The sequence below is a fragment of the Toxorhynchites rutilus genome, chromosome 2 (assembly GCF_029784135.1).
Source record: "Toxorhynchites rutilus septentrionalis strain SRP chromosome 2, ASM2978413v1, whole genome shotgun sequence".
Taxonomy (NCBI): Eukaryota; Metazoa; Arthropoda; class Insecta; order Diptera; family Culicidae; genus Toxorhynchites; species Toxorhynchites rutilus.
The window spans coordinates 211,618,128-211,637,203 of NC_073745.1; the positions used below are offsets into that span (position 1 = coordinate 211,618,128).

At 38.4% G+C, this 19,076-nt stretch overlaps 1 protein-coding gene across 3 annotated transcripts in view; it reads right to left on the reverse strand.

Moving 5' to 3' along the window:
* LOC129765381 (uncharacterized) overlaps positions 1-19,076 on the reverse strand; it is a 287,550-nt gene that overhangs the window by 48,255 nt on the left and 220,219 nt on the right. For all 3 annotated transcript variants that reach the window (XM_055765641.1, XM_055765643.1, XM_055765642.1), the window contains exon 3: positions 11,060-11,183. In XM_055765641.1, the coding sequence (XP_055621616.1) occupies positions 11,060-11,183 (124 nt within the window). The remainder of the gene's footprint in view (positions 1-11,059; positions 11,184-19,076) is intronic.

A 19,076-nucleotide genomic window follows, 5' to 3' on the forward strand; every position in this document is an offset into this window, starting at 1 on the left:
AAACAAAATATTAGAATATAAGTACCAATTACAGAATGGCAGAAGGAGGGGGAGGATCTCCAGATATGGAGATCTCTGATGATGACTCCCCTCTGGTTGAAAAAAGTTCTAAAAAAGGAACAGCGAAGACACTTAAACGCGTTCCTACATCAAAGGAAGTTTCGTCCGGGGACGAGTCTGCTAACTTTAGCAAACCCCCCTCTAAAAAACCTGCAAATATCTCCTCTCCAACCCCCCTCGATCCTACCCCAGCTCAGATTTCGCCTCCCCATTCTGTTGTCCCCGATCCCCTTCAATCCTCGTCATCTCCTTCTCCTCCTGTTGTCTTCTCTCCACGTGTCAAGGTCTATCCTGAAGATGCACCTGGAACTGGTCCGTGGGTTGTTTTCTTCAGGCCTAAGCCAAACGGAAAAGCACTTAATGTTATTCAGATCATGAAAGATCTGGCAAGATACTCCTCCGTGACAGAAATTTCGAATAGACAGAATAGACCGACCAAACTGCGTGTTGTCGTGGCTGATCGGAAAGACACAAACGGTATTGTCGTCGACCAGAGGTTTACCCTGGAATATCGTGTCTACGTGCCTTCCCATGACGTAGAAATCTCGGGGGTGATAACCGAAACGGGTCTGACGTGCAAATCAATTATGGAAGGAGATGGCAGATTTAAAAAGCTGCCTTAGATTAAGGTTAAAATCTTAGAATGCCGACAACTCGGCAAAGTTTCCCAGGAAGGGAAAGAATCGAAATTTACGCCGTCCGACTCGTTTAGAGTCACTTTTGCTGGCTCCGCCCTCCCTGACTACGTTATGGTGGACAAATTGAGGCTACCGCTGCGACTCTTCGTGCCAAAGCCCATGACTTGTCAAAAATGCAAGTCAGTTGGTCACACAGCAGCTTACTGCGCCAACAAGGAGCGCTGTGACACTTGCGGAGAGCAACATGTGGACAAATCCTGCAGTGCGATTGAGCAAAAGTGTCCATATTGCGGAGGAACTCCGCACGTGCTCTCGGCTTGTGAAACTTACAAGAGTCGCTGGGAGAAGCAGAAGCGCTCTTTAAAGGAACGCTCGAAGCGCACTTTTGCGGAAATTTTAAAGAGCGCTTCTCCATTGGCCCAACAGCAACAACCTTTAACCGCAAACAATGTCTTCGCTTCGCTGCCAGTTGACAAAATGGAAGCGGATACAGCTAACGAGGGCACACCGTACATCTTCCAATGGAATCCCCGGCGCAAAAATGTGACCACTCCCAAAGTTCAAGGACAAGCCCCTCCGGTTATACCCTCTGTTAGCATGCCTAAAAAATCGAGTGCAGCGGACAAGCAAAATCAGGTTCCTCCTGGCTTCCGTGGGAATAATTCACCTTCGAACGACCCAGCACTCGAAGGGACATCAAAAACCCCAACTGTCCCTATTTTACCGTCAAGTTCAACTTTCCAATCGGGATTTATAAAGTTGACTGACCTTGTGGCTCAAATCTTCACATGCTTTAATGTTTCCGACTCCATCAGAACCATTGTCATATCAACGCTTCCAGTATTAAAGACAATTTTGCAACAATTGATGCAAACATGGCCCCTCCTTGCAATGATTATCTCTCTTGATGTCTAATTCAAATAGAGAGGTCGGAGATATCACTGTTTTACAGTGGAATTGTCGTAGTCTTATCCCTAAATTGGATACATTCAAATTTTTAATTCTAGGAAGCATAGACCAGCAAAACCAAAGCTTCAACTTTTGGGTAAACCGATCACTCATGCTATGTCATTCAAGTCGGACATGACTGAGTATTGGCTTTTTTGGACATTGCAATTTTTTGAACTTATATCTGTAAATAAAATCAGTTCGTTTTTCATGTTTGCTAAACTGATTTCTATGTTGAAAAAAAAAATTATCTTTTAGATAACTCGTCTTGCTCAAACCTCTGTAGGGGAAGGAGGCGGGACCATCATCATCATCATCATCATCTTGGGGTTTGGTTCGACTCCAAATGTACTTGGGGGGCCCATATTAGGTATCTGAGTAAAAAATGTCAACTAAGAATAAACTTTCTCCGTACAATTACCGGCACCTGGTGGGGAGCCCATCCCGAAGATCTTATAATGTTGTATCGAACAACTATTCTCTCAGTGATGGAGTATGGCATTTCTGTTTTCAATCAGCTGCCAAAACACACCTCATTAAACTCGAGCGAATTCAGTATCTTTGTCTCCGTATTGCGTTGGGATGTATGCCCTCAACGCATACCATGAGCCTCGAGGTTTTGGCAGGCCTACTCCCACTAAAAGATCGCTTCAATTTATTATCTCTTCGGTTCCTCATCCGGTGTAAGGTTATGAACCCATTGGTGATCGGAAATTTTGAGCAGCTGATCGAGCTAAATTCTCACTCTGGATTCATGAGCCCATATCATGAACTCATCTCCATGCAGGTTGATCCTTCTTCGTATATTCCCAACTGTGTTTGTTTTCCTGACTACATCAATTCCTCTGTACATTTTTATCTGTCCATGAAGCAAGATATCCATGAATATTCAGATTATCAACGATCGAGGATCGCTCCAACGATCTTCGATGCAAAATATGGGGGTATCAATTGTGATAATATGTACTTTACTGATGGGTCCACTATAAACGAGTTCACAGGATTTGGAGTGTTCAACAAAATTTTCAGCACCTCCCATAGTCTTCAGTTTCCTTGCTCAGCGTATATTTCTGAATTGGCAGCGATACAATGGGCGCTGGACAGCGTCGCCTCACGACCTGTTGAACACTATTACATTGTAACGGATAGTCTTAGCTCCGTCGAAGCTATCCGTTCAGTGAGGCCGGAAAAGCACTCGCCGTACTTCCTTGAGAGAATACGAGAAAATTTGAGTGCTTTATCCAGACGCTGCTATGTCATTACCTTTGTGTGGGTCCCTTCTCATTGCTCAATTCCGGGTAATGAGAGGGCTGACTCATTAGCAAAGGTAGGTGCGATTGAAGGCGATATTTATCAGCGTCAAATCACCTTCAATGAATTTTACTCTTTAGTCCGTAAAAATACCATCGCTCACTGGCAACGCAAATGGAACGAAGGTGAATTGGGCCGGTGGCTCCACTCGATTATCCCTAAGGTTAGCCTCAATCCGTGGTTCAAAAGTCTGGACTTGAGTCGGGACTTTATTCGCACCTTCTCCCGACTCATGTCCAATCACTGTTCGTTAGACGCGCTACTCTTTCGTTTCAATCTGGCCGGCAGCAATATCTGCGTTTGTGGCCGAGGTTACCATGACATCGAACACGTTGTTTGGTCGTGTGAGGTGTATCTTGTTGCCAGATCGAATTTAGAGAACTCCCTTCGGGCTAGAGGAAGGCAGCTCAATGTGCCGGTGAGAGATGTGTTGGCTCGGTTAGACCTTGATTACATTTCCCAAATATATGTTTTCCTTAAATCTATCGATATTCGTGTGTGATTATCCTTATATCCTTATACCCTCCATTTCTTCCTTTGTGAGTAATTGGTCCGCTTGCTATAAACAGGAGAATGAAATGTAAATTCACAATAGATGTACGAATAGATTTAAGAATTGAGTGTGTGTGATTATCAACATTGTAATAATTTCCTTATACCCCATCCTTTTCCTGAGAAAAATATGTCACCCTTCTAATCTCGAGTCCACCGCGAGTAATCGGTTTCCCACATTACTAACCATAGATTTAAGAAAATTGTTCATATATATAGTTTTAAACATATATTTAAGATTTCGGCTCCTTTAAACTTATGTAACTGAGCCTGTAAAAATAAACGAATTTATAACAGAATTCGAGATGGTCTCAATCTAATTTTTCTGGTCTGGAATCTGGCCAAGACACCTGGTATCGATCCCAGAATACTGTTACTGATTGTAACATTATCCCAAAATACTTTACATGAACATAAGTATGTTTTTTTTTTGAAATACACACTGGTCCAAACCACCCCGCATCAAATTTCAATGTCCAAAAATCATCTCTTTTATTTTATGATATATTTGGTAGATTGAAGCTTTATATAATGATTAAATATTACTGATTGAGAGAAAACAAGTGTAGCTAAGTGTTCAATGTGCCTTATTTTGTTTAGACCGTATTGGTTTGGAAATATTGGGCGATTTGCTTAGAGGGTCCAAAATCCCCCCTTTTACCCTATATAGATCCAACATCATCGAAATTAAAACCAACAAGAGCCTGTAAAGTTTGTAGAAGTAAGAAAATACCTAGCGTAACAAGATGGGAGTGCAAAAGATATAAGGTTGCATTACATTAAAGTGACCAGATGGTCAGAGGTCTAACGCGGGACACAAAAAACAAAACGTTATGTATAGGGGAAGTGGGGGCATAGTAGTCACCCTAAGGATTATGTCCATTTCCAGCGTCCACATACCTCTACAATTCCCGTTTTCCCAAGATTATTATAGTTCAACTCATTGTTGTTTAAGATAGCATACAGCTTTTATTATAAAAATTCAGAATAGTACATTTTCCATCATTAGAAGAAAGGTGAAAAATCGAACTTTTTTTTTGCTTGGAGGTAAAGTGGTCACCTAGTGGGGGCAAAGTGGTCACTCGTACATATCAAGCTAAAAGGGATAGATTTATGCGTTTTTTCCGTCCAAATTTGTTTAAATAATATTCGATTTAGTAGGTAAAGATATGAAATAAGCCTGGTCTATTCACCAAGAGTCTCAATTCAAATTTTCTCATGCATACAAAAACGTTGTAATAAACACATAACGTTCCACATAACGAGGCATGGTTTAATTGGAGAGGTATGTTTTTCTAGGGTCAAAGCCACAAAAGAAACCTCTTCAAGAGCAGAATGTGATGAGGTATATTAGTTTTAGTAAACAGAACATTGTGGGCCTGATCACGAACATCACTTCACGGTGAAAACGAAATGAATTGTATGCTATTTGTATGCGTTTCATTACGTTTTCACCGTGAAGTGACGTTCATGATCAGCCCCTGTAAGTCGTTATGCACCTATGACCACTTTGCCCCCAAACATCAAAGTAATTTCTATGCTAAATAATCGCTGAGATTCAACAAAATATCAGTTCACCTCTCCTAGAATATGTGAACAGTCGTCCAAACTGATGATTTGTCCAACATATCAGATTAAATAAACTAAATTTCACGAGAAATTCCTTAGGTACAATGCGCACAGAACCACAGCCGAATGGCTATCGAGATAGCATTTTTTGCTTTTATTTATATTTCGACATGCGACAGCTCTACTGAAGTACAGGGTGACTTAAAATTCATTAAATTCTTCAAACATAAGGTGGCTATCAATACGGTGTCATTAGGCAATAGTTATACTACCAAACAAGCAGGTGACCACTTTGCCCCCACTACCCCTATACGTTATGTGAACATAAACCATAGTTTAGCGAGTCTAAACTGATCAGTATTATTTATTTCCGAGTATCGGCACTCAGTTGTGATTTTTCGGTGGTTTAGATTTTGTTTACGCCCGAAAATCACTCGCTCAATCAGAGCATTTACGCCTGGCAAGCACGATTCAAATTCTACAGTTTTCTTCAAATTACCGAATGGAATGCTCGAAAATTCCAATTCATTTTTCATCGATTTTAATACTAACGTATGCATTCAAAAAAATTGACTAATTTCGGATGGCGATGAAAGATAATTTATAGGAACAAATTTTCTTTAAATCTTACGTTTATGAGGTCTACAACAACAATGATTCAAGGATGTTGATTCGCAGCAGCAGCACTGTCAAGCAACTTGATGATTTTTCCATACTGCAAGCTCCACCCCACATCTGAGCAGCAGGCAATCACCCAGAAGGAGTAGCTTGAGGTGCTGGTAAAAAACTTCTTCTTAGGATGCATTAGAAGCGCTCTTGAATAGTCTGCCAAATAAAAGGTTTTTTTGAGGTTCATCCATTTAATAAAATCAACATGACCAAATTGTGATATTGAAATATATTGATATCGCGGGACATTTTCGTTTCTTTTTCCAAATGCGGGACGTTTCGCGGGACGGAATCTTACGCGAGACATTTCGTTGAAATGCGGGACGTCTGGTCAGTTTACATTACATTTACCAGAATTTTTTAAACATTTGTTGTCATGTATTTGCATATTATAGGATGCAAAACGTACGCACGGCAGCGTAGGGGAACGATTAGTTGTGTTCGTGTTTAGTCCATGCTATTTGAAAATCAAATAAAACGGTAAGAGGTTAAGGGAGGAACTCGCTGAGCCGAAACTTTTTAGGAGGAACACTCAAGATCTGGGGTGGTTTTTCGCATCATGGATAAACCCCTCTTGCTAAAATTTCAACCAGGATGATCTCAGAAAAGCACGCGGAATCACTGGAAGACGTTCTGGTACAATTTATCGAGGATTTTATGGCTGAAGACTTCACTTTCCAGCAACATAATGCAGCCATCCATGTTAGTAAGAGAAGTATGCAGTGGTTTTTGGAGTGCGATATCAATGTTTTGGATTGGCCAGCACACCTAAATCCAAATGAGAACCTCTGGGGAATTCTTGCACAACGTGTGTACAGCGGTGGAAGGCAGTACGGAATATTTCGGGGATTAGAAGCTGCTGTGAGATAATCCTGCAGGTCCATCGCTGCTGCAACGCTTGAAAATCTCTTCAATTCTATGCCGAACATAATTTTCCAAACTATTCGCAGGAACGGAATGCAAACTAAATATTGACAATTTTTTCCCCTAAAATGTAAACTAAATCATTGTTTTCATTAATAAAAACCAAAGTGTGTTTGAACGAATTTCCTCTCTCAAAATCTATGTTTATTTCTTATTCAGCCAAATAAGAACTAAGAATTGGAAGCAATACTGTGATAAACTAAGATTTGGAGCGACCAACATTGTACAATTGCTGTGAATCAGTTATTGTTTGTTGACCTACTAAGGCGATAAAGAAGGCACTGCGTTTAACACGTTAAGCCCCGCGTCGATCCCTGTGGACTGACACTGAATTTTCCGTCTTTTTTGCGTCGATCAGACCAGACCGACAGTAGGCTTTTGGTTCGGAGAGGGTCGGCATTAGGAACGGCAACAACAAAGTTAACAAATGATGCTTAGAAAAGTCCCCTATCGATTTGCTGGGACCAGTCTTCCATGTTTCACAAAAAACACTGCGTCCGGAATAAACATGTCCACGCTGCTGTTCACAGTTTTGTATTTGAGTACAAACATGATTTTTTCGTACCTATGTTAGAAAATGTGACATGTTTGTATTCGTGGTATGTTTGGACATACGATGTTTAATTCCAATGTTTCACATGATGTTCGAACATGGTGTACAGTTTCTCTTGCATTTTCACCCCAAGCACCGGCAGTGCGTAGAGTAGAAAAAACGAATCGGACACCACACCACCACCACTCAACGCGTGAAGTGTTGGTATGTTGACATGAAAAAATGCTTTCCTTTCATGACAATGGGTGCTTCATCAAAAATATTGGGCAAATAAAATAAACCTCTTTTTCTGTTCTGAACAAAATAAATATCTATTGATATGAGAGTTTTTCACATTTGATATCATTATTTAGTGCACGCATCAATTTATATATTGAACTCATGTAACATTCGCTATTATTAGCTATTTGAACAAGTACTAAAATTGAATTATTCAGCAGTGACATGTTAGGCGTGACGCTAACCACTCGACCACGGGAGCAACAATTTTGGCTGGATCTTTGAATACAAATGGCCAATACTGCTTGTTCGCGAAGATCGCGACCCGAGCTATAAAACGAGCGGAGAAGAGGAGAAGAAAGGATGATGCAATCGCATGCACACATAGCATATGTAGTGCAGTATAAGTGTAGCTTTTAGTTTTTTCCTTCATTCAGATTCACATCGAGAAATTAATGGTGTGTTTTAGCCGCTGAAATTTCTCTGCTGGTTCTGCTGTGTGCCGCTGAAGGTTGCATCTAAAACTAATTTTTGGGTATTTATTTTTTTTGGTCAGCATTTGTACGACGTCGCCCGCTAAGCAGTCGGCTCCCCAGACTTTAATTGCCAACATGCACGCAAAAAAAAATAGAAAGCTTCTTTCTATTCAGAGAATGTTTTCTTTGAACGAAACCAAGGATTATTTAATCAGACTTGCAAAATGTGCATGAACGATCTATAAACTTTTACTTAGTCGCGGCAATACATACACACACTCTTTACAGATGCACGGGCCGAAGGTTGTGCAGTCCACTGATGATTCAACAAGAGCCAAAGGTTGTACCGCTCATGACAACTCTACACAAGCTGATGATTGTGCCGGCATTCTATCCTGGATTCCTCGAGTCAAAAAAGACGCACCACGCTAGATATGGGGTGCATACTAGGGGGGGGGGGGGTCTGTTGCTGATTAACGGTCAGCTGCATCCCAATAGGAAGTATCCCGTGTCGGGCACACGTATAGAGCATCGAAGACTGCAACATACCAATTATGAGAACACTTGTAATACTAACCTCGAGCCAACCGCGAGTAATCGGTTACATATTACTAACATAGTTGTAAGCAAACATTGTCAAAATATTGAACTCCCGGCCCCGTTAGGCTGACGCCATATGAGCCTTAATAAAAATATATATTTTGGTGCATGAACTTATAGCCTCTTAGTTCGTGCAATTTTTTAAATGCGAACTAAATTTCAAGTTCGTTTCTGTGAAAAAGTATTCTACGAAGAAATGTTTTGGGATGAATAATTTCTTTCCGTGTATGAAAAGAAACGAAACGAAAGCAATGATTTTTCAGCAGCTTTCGATTCCATAAATCATCAGATAATAATCGCCAAACTTCGATGTCTTGGCTTCAGTGGCTCTTTTCTGGGTTGGATGCAATCATATCTGACAGGCCGAAAAATTTCAGTGAACTTCTGGAGTTCCTCAAGGAAGTCATCTCGGACCATATATTTTCTTACTTTTCCTCAACGACATCAATTTTTCTCTTGAGTGCCAGAAATTATCGTATGCGGATGACTTCAAACTGTACCATCAGATTGAATGTGAAGCTGATGCTGAGTTTCTTCAGACACAAATAAATACCTTTGCTGCGTGGTGTGACGCGAACAGGATGATTTTGAACCCAAACAAATGCTCGATAATATCATTTTCTCGTAAACGTTCAACAGCTTATTATGTTTATAAGCTTAAAGGCATAGGTCTACAACGTGTTGACTGTGTTAAGGACTTAGGAATCATACTGGACTCAAGGCTTACGTTTCGCGAGCATAGCGCATACATAATTTCTAAAGCATCTAAAGCACTTGGCTTTATATTTCGCTCGACCAAACATTTTAGGGACATTTATTGCATTAAAGCTTTATACTGTGCCCTGGTCCGCTCATTATTGGAGTACGGCTCTATTGTTTGGGCACCCTACTACCAAAACGGTATTATACGTTTGGAAGCTGTCCAGCGGAAGTTCATGAGGTTTGCATTGCGCCGTCACCGTGGAGTAATCCTCATAATCTCCCAAGCTATGAAAATCGCTGCAAACTTATCGGAATAGAAACACTGCATGATCGTCGAAGGATTGCCAAAACCTGCTTCATATCAGATTTGATATTGTCACATATTGATTGTCCAGAGCTTCTGCAGAAGGTTAATTTCAACGTGCAAACAAGAAACCTGAGGTCTCACAGTTTCAAATACTTCAAATACCGTTTTCTAACACAAACTATGGCTACAACGAGCCTTTGTCGAGCATGTGCCGTGAGTTCAATTGCTACAGTCGTTTCTTCGATTTCGGATTGTCTCGCGCATTACTTAAAAAACGATACACCTCCGCAATTACAGCCACTGCTATTAGCGATTAATTTTTTTTTTCACTTTCATATATATATATATATATAAGTAAAATGTAAGTTTAGTTCAGTAAGTGATCGTCATTAGGGCATAATTGTACCCGTTGATAAGAATAAAATAAATATGTAAATGAATACTGCGACATCGGGTGATATGTTTGTACATGATGTTCTTGAATTATAAACATCGTGTTTGTTTCGTGTTGGGGATAGACACTCAACACTAGCGAGAATCATGTTCGAATTCAAACAAAAACATGGAATTTTCACATCGCGTGGACATGTGTAAGTGTTTTTCGGAAGACTGGCTGGGACCGACACGGACCAGACGGAAAGTTCTTTGTCGGTCGGTCGGTATATTTCGGTTGGGGCTTAACGTGTTAAACGAATTTTCCACATTGTATACATGCATTAGTACCAGAAAGGGTGAAAGGAGATTCATGTTGAATATGAAAGGAAATTTATTTTCACCTTTAACATTCAAGGGAGACGAGTGGTTGTTGTCTTTATTAATCCGAACCTATTCTAAAAATGTAATTTGAAATAATTCATAATCGGTCTTCGCTTACGTGGGATGGGAGTGGGAGTGGAAGAGATATTTTAACAAAATACACCATTATCCAGTTATTCAAATTACAATGAATGGACAATAGCATTGATCGCTTCTTTATACGGGATGGATTTGAGACAGCCATTTCCATCTGTAATGAACCGTGGATGGAGCTGCAGCAAGGACAAACATGGACACAGATAATCTCAATTGAAAGGTGTGCATTACATTTGCTCCTTTGACCCATTCGGATGACATTCAATTTCTTACGCAACACTTGTTGAAGGTAATGAGAACACTTTGCAACTGGTTCGCGTGAAAGAAAATTCAATTTCCTTTTGAATTTGTCCCCATGATGCTCTTCCGCTGCAAGGCGCCTCACAATTGGATGATTCCGGAAGGATGCTGTTATAAGAAGCGCTATGTACAGTTGAATGAAAACCCAGCTCTACTGAAGATGGTATTTGTCTGATTTTTCCCATTTGTTGCCGTGCTGAAGTCAAACTTCCTAATTGATTTGTCGGTAATGTTCAGCATTGATTTTTTTCTCCAAGCAAAAAAACAAACTTTTTTGATGAACGACATATTGTGTACGCGAAAAAACATCGATGGCGGACGCGAATTTCCACAACACAACATTCTCGAGGGGGAAGTCTGGACGGATATTGTTGTTTACCTGTTGATATGCTCTCCTTCTCCAGGAAACTTTCTCCGCTTGGTTTGTCCACTTCGCCTTTCAGGAATTTACGCTCATCGTGCACGAATATCGATAAGGTGATGCAGGAAATCCCGAAATAGAACTGCAATGGAGCGGAAAAAAAAACTTCTTTAATTACGATTCGTTTATACTGACATTTGGTTAAGCGTGGGCAGAAATTAGGGATTTGTGAGGTAGTGATGATGTTCGGAATTCCGTTGTTCGTAAGTACCCTAATAGATTGGATGACTGGCGGAATGTTGTGATAGTTATATGATTGCAACGTATTAAATACATAATCGACACAAAAATCAGCAGTATCAAAATTTCATTGATTTTTTAAAGGCTGTAACTACGGTGTTCAAATATCGTTTTAGGACGTTAAACACTATATGCATTTGGAATATTTCAACAGCTCAGTTAACTTACGAGGAAATAGTCCGGTTTTTTTTTCGCAAGCGCGCAGGTTTCATCCGCTGCTCACGCAATTCATTGAAATTTCGAGAAAATTGAATCATAAGATAAATAAATGTCAGAATTTTCATTTGTTCAATTTTTTTCTACATATATGGTTGCGTTAATAAAGCTTAGTTCACGAATGAATGGATCGTAAAACTGTTATAGATTAAAATAAAGCTGTTAACCAGGGTTACTATAGTTTTAAAAAATGGAAGAATGGATAGCCAGATAGATATTGCTTCGTGTAGATTTTTTGGAAAACAAAACATATCATTTCGATAGGCAGACTTACATATATTCAATTTTATTCTACATTCTACATTCTTATAATTTTGTTCTACAATATTTCGCCATCTTCCACGCAGCTTATACATCCTATCCTCGTAAAACATGCTTGTTTCATCGTAGTTTTTATGCTGGACATAGTGTTGAAGTTTTTGCTATAAAACGATGTTTTATGCATAATCTTTCGGAAAAACGCAAAAAAAAAATTGTTTGTTCCCAATATTTCAGAAAACAACATCAAGTTCAATCGTTCCATGTTGATATTCATTGATTGATTCAGGTCAGGGAAATTTTTCACATTTCATTAGTAGTTTACGGCTTATGAAAAACCCGGTGTATTGACGAACTGAATTTTAAACTTGAGGTAGACAAATATAGAAAACTTCGATTACATTTTCCCATACAATACAAATACATACAAATGAAACACAAATTTATGCATTACTCGAGAATTAATCAAGCAAATGAAACGAAATCTGGCATGTGGAGGTTTCAGAAGGCAATCAATGATTCTATGGTGGTTAGACACTCCACCCTCCTCTCTTAGGGGGGTGGGGGGGGGGGTGGGTGACTGCCATACAAGTGAAACACAAATTTTCACATTACTAGGGAATTAATCAAGCAAATGAAACCAAATTTGGCATATGGAGGTTTTAATAAATTATTTTATGATGGTTTGACACTCCTTTCACCTTTCTAAATAGAGAGGGGGGGGAGGGGGTTCAGCAACACGAGAACTAACCAAACAAATGGAATCAAACTTAGCATATAGAGGTTTTAGGGACCGATAAAGGTTTCTATGGTAGTTCGACACTCCTTCCCCCTCTCTAAAGAGTGGTTCCCATACAAATGAAACACAAATTTCTGCATAACTCGAGAACTAATCAAGCAAATGGAACCAAATTGGGGATGTGACGGTTTTTGGGTACGAGAAATGTTTGTATGATGGTATGACACCCCTTCCTCCTCTGGAGAGAAGAGGAGGTCCCATAAAAATAATACACATATTTCAACCAACCATGACTACTGAATTTTTTTGGAAAACTCTGAAGGGAAATGTGAAAATTCAAACAATCAAATTCGCGTATGTTCTACAATTACATATTGACGAGCGTTGTTAGTCCATTTGATGTTTGCGGTAGCGGAATTGATCTTCGTTCGAATGTGGAAATAGATTTTTATGTGATAAAATGCACTCCTATATTGTTTTCTATCTATATAAATAAAAATGGATCGCCGAATGTATTGATAAAAGCAAAAGTCGAGAAAGGAATTGTCCGATTTAGAGCTGTCTTCATTCTATCATATTTTCTGTATATTCTCCGTAACATTTATTCCATGTAACGGAGAAACACGTTATTTGCAAGTGGATGAAAAATCTTGCACGAGAATTGTGTTTGAAAATAATCTGATATTATAAATTCGAGTTTTGGTAGAAGTACGGAATTTTTTTAGTAAAAAATAATAGTAGTAACCATGTAGGCGTTAAGTTTTCTGTTCCATTACATTATGATAAATTACACAGTAGTAGCCATTTAGGCGTAAGGTTATTCTTTCTGTTCATCCATTGTTCAGCAGACCGGACAGCGGAGACAGTTGATATTGATCATTGTTGGGCTATTTATAGAACAGCAGCCCGATGTTTCTTGCAGAGCAGAGCAGTTGTATGGATGAATCGATCTTTGTTCCACCGTGGATCGATTTCCATCGCTGATGATGGTTGCGTGGACGTAGCTATTCTATAACAACACAAAGATGGTCAATTGAGGGCCCTGAGTTTGAACTCACGATCGATCGCTTGGTAAGCGAACGCGTAACCAAGTGGCTACGAAGACCCCCTATAAATAAATTAAAAATAATAATAAAATAGATTTTTAGAATGTATCGAAATTTCAAAAATAATTATTAAGTCGAAAGTTTGAGTGGCTCTCAAAATGGCCGATGAGTTTGCATTGTTCTGTAGACGCAGCTGAAGATGATTGTTTCTTGATTCATTTTTGTTCTCGCGAGAACAATACTCACTCTCGCACTCAGAACACTCAGTATGCATCGCGACATTCTTTTCGTACTACACACAGTGCGTCTTCAGGCGATTATATATTTGTCTCTTACATACCGTTATTCATTTGATAACGCATAATATCAACAGTTCCTAAAATCTCCATGGTTTGAAATCCGTCCACGTATATCCTATTGAATATTTCTGTTCTGCTTTAATTCTGCTCTACACTGTGTTTGCTTCTTGCATATTCTGAAGATGCATTCTGTGGAGAAAAAATTGTTCAATTGAGGTTGGCCAGGGCGAGCACAAAATTTTGAGAACATTCACAGACAGCCAATGACATGCATCGACGAATCTTTACTTAGATAGACTTTCAAGCAGGTACTCATATTTATAGCTCTTTGTGATTACAATAGTTTGCTTTCGAAGCAGTTTTGGGCTATTGAAATAAGTTTTGGGTCAATAAGTAACCGGCATTACTATTTCCTTTTTATCTTTCGAATGAAGTGATAAATATTCATACTTTGTTCAACCGATTCATACTTTGAATCAACGCGATGTCCCCACCGAACAAAATTGCACTATACTGTGCGATATCTATTTTTCGTTCTACCTAGAATCGAGCAAAACCGCTGTGTGTGACATCAGCATTACGAAAGACTGCTGTCTGATAACTGGAGCGAGGCGATTTGAATGATGTTTATTAAAGAGGTTTTAAAATTCATCAGTTCATTCGCCTCTAGCCTTGAAAAAAAAACTATTCGGAAAACTAAACACTCGGCCTTGACAAAGATATTGATGAATTGTGAATACTGTAATTTGAAATCACGAATTACTCGTTTATAGTCAATGAATGGAATACGGCGCAGGTTATATTGCAATATTTTCTCTATCCACATTGTCCGTAGAACGAATGCTGCATTTGCATTTCGAACGACGGAATTATATTGAATTATTGTATCTTTCTGATACATACTCGGCCACGGAAACACGATAGGAAGATGTGTATTCCGGTTAGGCAACCGTAGTGTATAGCATACTGAAATTTTTTTACGGAATTTTTGTTGAAATACAATCCATCAAAATCCGTTCAGAACTAAAACAATTATTAACGTTAAAACTACTTCATAAAACACGTGACCTGTTTTTTGATTTGGTACCATTATTGAAAAACGTAGTTCATTAAAATGTCGTCAGGATTAGCCCTGATGATCGGATTCAATACATTTTATAGCTTTAATTACTCTATTCAGTTGATACCACTTAACTAGATATTTAACTAATGTGTAATAATGTGTAATGTGTCAAACTCCATTATTGTCATCTCATGTTTCCTAAATGATATCTTAAGTTTTCGTGATTGTTACACATACAAAATGGTAAAGGGCCAGACGAGGCAACCAGAAGAGATCGGTGGGCCGCAGGTTGAGTATGGTTGGGTAATATCTTGATTTCAAAATATCAATATGAATTAAAAAATTTACACAAATTTATTTCAAATTCTGAAAAAAAATATATGAATAGCCCATTCACTAACCAACAAGACTTTCATATAAATGGTAGGTAGGTTTAATTTTCCGAATTTTCCCTTTTTCCTTCAGAGTTTTCCGAAAATTTTCAATTGTCATGTTTGGTTGGAATATTTTTGGTTGAAATATGTGTAATATTTTTATTTTCATATCTCCATTCCAGAGGAGGGAGGGGTGTCATACCATTATAGAAATATTTCTCATCCAAAAATCCTCACATCCCAAATTGTGTTTGATTAGTTCTCGAGTTATGCAGGAGTTAGAGAGCGAGAGGAGTGATAGAAATATTTATTGCATCCTACAACATTCACATGCCAAATTTGGTTTCGTTTGCTTGATTAATTCTCGAGTAATTCAGAGATTTGTGTTTCATTTGTATGGAAATGAAAGGTATTTCTGCAGGAAAAGAGTTTATCTAACAATAACTTTTTCATGTTTCCTTTGGGAAATTGTTACTGATGTAAAATTGTAAAATTTTTATGTGTAAATTCTCGCGATTGACAAGTTCTGGAATATTTTTTCTATTAATAAACAAGATAAGAACACGTCAATCGCGAAGATTCACACACACACACACACACACACATTGTTACGGCCCTGTCGGAATTAAAACATGAAAAATAACACACATTGAATTTCTAACACTTTATTCTTCACACAAAAATAACACCACACAACACAATTAAAACACTAATCTGCAACAGTATATCCTGAATCCGCACATGGAAAAATAAGGAAGAATAATTAATTATGAAGAATTCTTCTTATAAATTACAATACGTATTTACCTGTATGTTCAGGAACATTCGGGATTGTTGAAGGGTTATCGTTCACAACTCATTTCAGCACAAAACAAAACATAAATAATAACATTGTAGAATCAAAACATTAACAATCGCATTGTCATACATTAGAAACGGATGGATACATCAATTCGTATAAATATAATCAAACTCATCTGCATACTCACAAATATTGCCCCTTACCCAAACGGTTGAATAGAATTAGGATTAGTTCTATTTCATTTCTACGTCTACGACTACGTCTTTCATTTCTGTACCGGGGTGTAAGTTCAAAGTTTCGAAGGTTTTGCACGTTAATACCTCTTTACCGGCTGAATGGAGCGGTATAGTAATCACTCCGTCCGAAAGATAAAATGTCAACGAGTTATATGATTGTCACTTATTGTTCCAAAAAATCGTTTTAATAGCTTTAAAATTGCTTTGAAAGCAAGCTATTGAAATCATCATTGCTCATTGAAGATGATTGGTGATCGCAATGTGTTCCCGAACACGGACCCAAAATCTAGGCACCTGGAGAAACCGTCATAGCGAATACATGCATGCTGCGACTTCTTTTGCTCGCAAAATAAAAATATTACACATATTTCAACCAAAAATATTCCAACCAAACATGACAATTGAAAATTTTCGGAAAACTCTGAAGGAAAAAGGGAAATTTCGGAAAGTAAATTTCCATATGTTCTACAATTACATAGTGACAAGTGCTGTTAGTCCATTTGATGTTTGCGCTAGCAAAATTGATCTTTGTTCGAAACTGGAAATGAATTTTAATGTGATGAAATGTCTGATGAGATGTCTGATTTAGGGCTGTCTTTATTCTATCATATTTTCAGTATCAAACATTTATTTCATGTAACGGAGAAACATGTTATTTGCAAGTGGTTCAACAATCTTGAACGAGAATTATGTCTGAAAATAATCTGATATTATAATGTTGAGTTGTGCTTGAAATACTAAGAATTTTATAGTAAAAGGTAAATTCAACGAGGTCGAACAGAAGATCAATCAATGAGTACTGCGATTGGACCCATGAACTTGCTCATAGTAAGAAAACGTGAATGTATTGGTGAAGGTATTGATAACAAAAAACAAATTTTGGGCGGGACGAAGTTTGCCGGGTCAGCTAGTTTCAAATAAATGATTACCGAGCCAACGGTAGTCCTACGTCTACCTTGCGGTTATATCACAGATATAACCCACTTCTTGTTTTTTCAAAGAAAACATGCAAAAGTAGTTAGAAACATGTTAGAAGTGCCCATCTTCTAATGTAAAGATGACTTGTTGGATATTGTATGGGGCAAAATAAAAAAAAAACATTTTTGAGAAAAATGATTTCAAATTATATAAATATTTTTTTTCAGCATGTTTTTAGTTTTTTTTTGTGTAGTTTTCGAAGATTATTCAAATAATTAAAAAAAATCATTCCTGCAGAAATGTTGTAGGTCCTATTGTTTTTGAGTTTTGTAAAAGTTTAAGAAACAAACTATGACCCTTTTCAATAAGTCTGATTTCTTTTCAGATTTCAAGTATACAAAATTGCTCTAAAGGCCTTCTACCCCCACAAAGTAGGGTAATGGCGGTATTTTGGCCCACCTGGCTACATTTTGTGTGCTTTATCATATAAAATCATCGCATACCATAGAATTGTGTATGCACCAATAAAAATAAGATATTTTCGAAGTCTATCTTTTTTTTCCACCTGTTGGGTGTGAACCACTGCGTCCATTATTTTGAACTATTGTGGTATACCCCTTTTTTATACTTCACTTCAAACTTATCTACTACTTTTCGATGAAGGAGTAGACTGAAAGCTATAGCGAAATAGATGCCAATCAGGAATAATCTGTTTGATAAAATTTATAATCCTGATCGGCGACGCAGACCAAATTTCCTTGGGCTCCAGAATAGCTTTATCAAAGTGTTGAAGTCTGCGTCTAGTTAGAGCTCCGCAGTTACAGAGCAAATGTTCCGAGGTTTCGCTTTCGGCATTACAAAAGTGACATATATCATCTTGTGCTAAACCTGTGTTCTTAAGATGGTACTTACTCGGACAGTGTCCTGTTACAAGACCAGTGAATATGCTTAAGTCTTTCTTATTAAGGCTTAGCAGCTGTTGAGTAATTTCAATACTCGGCGTAATAATTATTTTCGCCTGTTTAAGTTTTGCAGCCATCCAATTGGCTGTCACTTCCCGGTCTTCCCTTTTTTTCAGCTCGCTTTTCAACACACTGTCGGAGAGTCCACAAAATGATTCTGGACCAGTGAATGGTGAGTGTGAGCCATTCCTGGCAAGTTCATCTGCTCGCTCGTTGCCCTCTATACCGCAATGGCCAGGAATCCAGTACAATTGTACCGAACTTATTTATCTGACTTAATTGCCGTAAAAGGGAACTGCATTCCCAGACAATTTTTGAAGAGCACTTGAAGGCATTTAGAGCTTTAAGTGCCGCTTGACTGTCTGAGAATATGCAGATGTTAGTATGTCTATACTTTCTTTTGAGGCAGACATTTAGACATTCTACTATTGCAGTTTTTTCTGCCTGAAAACTGTTGGCCAGTTTCCCATAGCCACAGAGATTTTTGTTCTGGGACCATACACTCCAGCACCTGTTCTGATTCCCATTTTCGACCCATCAGTGTAGAACATGATTGAACCATTACGAACGTTGGGGCCACCTTCATCCCATACTGAGCGAGAATGTTCAATCACTCTGAATGGAATGTCATAATTGGTTCTAGGTTAAGTTTAACTGAAAACGAAAGTCTATCTTAGTTTCGTTTTCAGTTAAACTCTGTATTTAAGGGTGTTAAATTTAAAATTAATTTAAGCATTTTCAGAATCATGGCAAACAGGTCCAAAATCAGGAGGAGGTGGCAAAAATCAAGCCAATTTTGAAGAGTTATTACTAGCAGTATGC